Source organism: Alexandromys fortis, unplaced genomic scaffold (assembly GCF_014885135.2).
Source record: "Alexandromys fortis isolate MF-2015 unplaced genomic scaffold, M_Fortis_MF-2015_v1.1 scaffold_1294, whole genome shotgun sequence".
In the NCBI taxonomy this organism is placed as follows: Eukaryota; Metazoa; Chordata; class Mammalia; order Rodentia; family Cricetidae; genus Alexandromys; species Alexandromys fortis.
The window spans coordinates 1-5037 of record NW_026069172.1 but is presented as its reverse complement, the minus strand read 5'-3'; the positions used below and the strand labels follow the sequence as shown (position 1 = coordinate 5037).

The 5037-nt window shown below is 48.3% G+C and overlaps 1 protein-coding gene across 1 annotated transcript; it reads left to right on the top strand.

Annotated features, from left to right (window-relative positions):
• The first annotated feature begins 2343 nt into the window (after positions 1–2343).
• LOC126496132 (growth arrest and DNA damage-inducible proteins-interacting protein 1-like) lies at positions 2344–4967 on the top strand. Its single transcript, XM_050133693.1, has one exon. It carries the CDS (start codon positions 3740–3742, stop codon positions 4277–4279), a length of 540 nt encoding a protein of 179 aa, XP_049989650.1. The 5' UTR covers positions 2344–3739; the 3' UTR covers positions 4280–4967.
• Positions 4968–5037: the final 70 nt, after the last annotated feature.

The following is a 5037-nucleotide window of genomic DNA, read 5'->3' as shown; positions in this document are numbered from 1 at the left end:
CTCAGTTGATTACCTCTTTTTTGGAGATGACAGAATCTCACATATCCCGGAGTGGTGATGTTTTGTTTGTGATCTAACAATAAAGCTTGCCTGAAGATCAGAGTGCAGAGAGCCACTAGTTAGCCATAGAGGCCAGGCGGTGGTGGCGCACACCTTTAATCCCAGCACTGGGGAGGCAGAGGCAGGTGGAGCTCTTGAGTGTTCAGGGCCACCCTGGGCTCACACAAGATTGATCCAGTCTAAAAGATAATTAGAGCCAGGCAGCGAGGTTCGCGCCTTTAATTCCAGCACTTGGAACTCACAGGCCTTTAAGTCTAGCACTAGGGAGGTGGAGACATGAAGGGATAGGGCTGGGTGGAGAGAGGAATATAAAGCGGGAGGAGACAGGCGCTCAGGTGCAGTCTAAGGATGTGTAGAGACAGGATCACCCCTTCAGCCTGAGGATTCAGTAAAAGTAAAAGGTCTCTCTAGTGGCTGCCTGCACTGCTTCTCTGATCTCTCAGCTTTCACCCCTAATATCTGACTCCGGGTTCTTCTTATTAAGAACAATTAGAATTTGTACTACATCCCAGGCCTGCTTTCGACGCTCTATGGAGCTCAGGATGACCCTGAATTCTTAGCTTCGTATCCACTTACTGAATGCTACGATTACAGGTCCTCACCGTCATGCCCAGTTTCTGTGGTGCTGGTGATTCTGAAACTCCAGTTCCAGAGATCTGAGGCCCTCTTCTGGCCTCTGAGGGCACCCATCCACATCCAAACACACACAGACTCACACATACATGTGGGGGTCTCTGCAAACACTAGGACCAACAGAGTAACAGCCTGAGTGAGGCTCAACAGGACTCAGCAGCTAGTGCTGGCTTAAATCAATAGTCTGACACCAAACAGTTTGTTTTAGGCATAATTAAGTATAGCACAATTTGGAAAAAAGATTTCCTCTGGTGATAATTAACTCAATCCCATGTGCACAATAAAGCTCAAGGCAGAGGTTAAGAGTGCTTCCTGCTCTTCCAGAAGATCTGAGTTCAGTTCCCAGCAACACCGGGCAGCTCACAACTGCCTGTAACTCCAGTTCCAGGGGACTGAACACCCTCTTCTGGCCTCAGTAGACTTTCTGAGCACACATGAATACATTCACAATATTTATAGTCATAAAAATTTTTTAAAACTAAATCTAAAAAGTAAAAGCATTCGAAATGTTTAAAATAAAATTTTAAACAGGAATGGTATTACATGCTTCTACTCTCAGAACTTGAAAGGCAGAGGCAGGACGACCAAGAGTTTAAAACTGGCCTCATGTATATAGCAAACCTGCAGCCAACATGGGCTACATGAGACTGTATCTAAAAAATCCAAAAAGCAAAGAATAAAAAAACCTTAGTCCTAACGTCAATCTTGCTAGATGCAATGAAGCCTGTAATCCTAGCACTGGGCAGATAGGAATCCAAGCCTAGGCTGAGCTACGTAAGACTTAGTAAAATGGAAGGGGAAGGGTGGGAAATACCAAGCTATGTAGCCCCGGATGACCCTGAATCCGATCCTCTTGCCTCTACCTCGCCAGTGTCGGGATTAACAGGCTTGCACCACTTTGTATCGCTTAGACAGTGCAAGGATAAACGGCAGGGCTTTGTGTACTAGGCAAGCACACCTTCAACCGAGTCAAGGAACTAAAATCCCATAGAGTAGGTCTTAAATGTTTAATATATAAGGCAAAATGGACATGGGGGGGGGGGAGTCTCAGGTCTTTCATTTCAGCACAGCTGAGGCAAAGGCAGGCAGAATTCTGTGGGTCTGAGGCCAGCCTAGTCCACAGTGAGTTCCAGGCCAGCCAGCACTACATCGTAATATTCAAAAGACACAAGAGCAAACAAGATGTAATGCAAGGAGTTGAAGAAATGACTCAGAAGTTCAGAGCACTTCCTGATCTTTCAGAGGACTTGAGTTCAGTTCCCTGTACCTAAGCACCTTGACAACTGCCTGGAAGGCCAGCTCTGGAGGATTAACTTGGTCGCCGCAGGCACACACACATAAAGTAATATTTATTTATTTATTTATTTATTTATTTATTATGTATACAATATTCTGTCTGTATGCCTGAAGGCCAGAAGAGGGCGCCAGACTTCTTTACAGATGGTTGTGAGCCACCATGTGGTTGCTGGGAATTGAACTCAGGACCTTTGGAAGAGCAGGCAATGCTCTTAACCACTGAGCCATCTCTCCAGTCCCTACATAAAGTAATCTTTAAAAAAAAAAAAAGATTTAAAATGTGCCAGACAGTGATGACACACTCCTTTAGTCCCAGCACACAGAAGGCAGACACAGGAGAATCTCTGAGTTCGAGGTCAGCCTGGCCTACCTGTAGACCAGATTTCAGGACAGATAGGGCTACACAGAGAAACCAGGTCTCAAAAAACAAACAAACTGTATGGGCCAGCCAAAGAAACACACCCTGACCCTGAAACCAGAGCTAAAGAAACACATTTTGACCTTAGAATCAGTGCCAGTGAAAGAAATATGTCCTGGCCCTGAAATTAGAGCCAAAAGGCTAAAAAGGGCCAGTGAAAGAAACACTTTGGCTCTGAAACCAGAGCCAAATCTACCCCTAAGCAACTAAGCAGAAAACAAACCAATCCCTGAGCAGAGATCTAGCCAGTCTGAGCTCAAGGGACTGAAATCTGACCAATTCCCAGCCTGAAAATCTCCCTGGAAAAACTCTGCCTCTGAGAAGCCCTACATAAGCTCTGCACCCGCTGACTTTGCTGCTGTCTTCTGACCCCGGCAGAGGCAGCCGGCAACCGCTCTCCAGGACTCTTCCCTCTTGAACGATGCTTGGGTGAGACCTCCCTTTACAGGAATGGAGCGCACGAGAGAAGTAACAACTTTTGCCCGCAGCAGAGCAGAACTATACTCCCCCACTTCCACTGGGGTTTCTGCTAGGCACAGTTGTTATACGGGGGAGGGGAGGGGAACAGAGTAGATCTGTAACAACTTCGCCGGGGAAACCCTCTCCTGACGGAGGCGCAGAGCTGTTAGATTGGGGAAACCTTTCCCTGGGGCAGGGCTGTAACCTGCTCTGCCTACCGTGACCACCTGTGCTTGGTTCCCAATTGCCAGAATACTTTTCCATCCAAGCCATAATACTTAGCATTCCTTGGCTCCCAACTGCCAGGATCCCTTTCTATCTGAGCTGCAATGCTTACACAAACAAACAAACAAAAAGACTGAAAAGGCAACATGAACCTAGATACTAAGATGGAAATATTTAATACATTAGAGAGATAAAAAGGCATATGTGGGGGAAATAAAATATAAAATAAAATGGAAATAATTAAAACAAGATTTCAAAACTAAAGATTAAAATGTTAGTTTAAATATATTATTTTAAATATTACTAGAATGCCAGTTTTGCTCTTGTTTTGTTTTGAGACAAGGTTTCTCTATAGCTTTGGAGCCCGTCCTGGAACTAGCTCTATAGACCAGGCTGTCCTTGAACTCACAGAGATCCTCCTGCCTCTCCCTCCTGAGTGCTGGGATCAATGTTATATTTTATAATATATGGCCACGCCTGGTCATATATATTAACAACTACCGCCTCCCGCATCAAATGTGCACCTCTACGGCACCGATTACAGTCTTCCAGTCTAGTTCCTAGGCTCCTTTACCTGAGGTCCCCGAGGTTTCCGCCGCGCAGGCAGCGATCTAGCCAGCCCGCCGGCCGCGAGGACCCACAGCCAAGATGGCGGCGTCCGCCATGCAGGCGCACCGTCTCCTGCGGTTCCCCGTGGCTGTGGGGCCTAGGTCCTGTAACTACCGTGCGCCGCCACCCCCGCGCCGCCACCCCGAGCCCCATTGGCCAGACCCGGAGAACCCGCTGAGCCCACGATGGCAACTAGGGCCGCGGTACGCGGCCAAGCAGTTCGCGCGGTACGGCGCTAAGTCCGGGGTGGCCCCCGCCTCCCTGTGGCCGTCCCCGGAGCAGCTGCGCGAGTTGGAGGCGGAGGAGCGAGAATGGTACCCGAGTTTAGCGACCATGCAAGAGTCGCTGCGCACGAAGCAGCAGGCCGAGGAGGCAAAGCGTCGTGCCAGGTGCGTTATGGGGGCAGGTAACCCACGGCCCCGAAACCACGAATCCTCCGTTGGAGGCATGCGGTGCCCTTGTGGTGTAGGGTTAACATACATGTTCACCTGGCTGAAAAACAAAACTTCTGGCCGGGCGGTGGTGGCACACGCCTTTAATTCCAGCAGCTGGGAGACAGAGACAGGTGGATCTCTGTGAGTTCGAAGCCCGCCTGGTCTACTGCGCGAGTTCCAGAAAGGCTCCAAAGCTACAGAGAAACCCTGTATCGAAAAACCAAACCAACCCCTCCCCCAACTGCTAGGTAAATTCTTGTAGTCATTCAGCTGCAGTTCTTGTGTTACTTTCCCCTTCCTTTACTACTGAGCTGTATCACTAGCCCGCCTTATATATACATAAGGTCGCACTGTTAACCATAACTCGTTATGTTTCCAGACTGGCACTGTATCTAGAATCCATCTACCTTTACCTTCCGTGTATCTGAGATTACAGGCCTGTACCAGGCCCAGCCTCAACTATTTTATCTTTACTAACATTCTGTGCAAGAATCGGAGGATCCCACAATGGGAAACAAAACAGACAAGAATTTCACATGACAAGGGGCCCTCAGAAGGACAAAACACGGTTAAGAGTGCATGCTGGAGCCCGGCGATGATGGTGCAAGCCCAGCACTCGGGAGACAGAGGCAGGTGGATCTCTGAGTTCGAGTCCAGCCTGGTCTACAAGAGCTAGTTCCAGGACAGGCTCTAAAGCTACAGAGAAATATTGTCTTGGAAAAAAAAGTGCATGCTGGGGTCAAGCAGTAGTAGTGCACGCCCTTAACGCCAGCATTCGGGAAGAGGCAGGTGGATCTCAGGTGGATCACCAGCAACTACATGGTGTAATGAGATCTGGCGCCCTCTTCTGGCCTGCAGGCATACATGCAGAAAGAATACTGTATGCATAATAAAATAAATTTT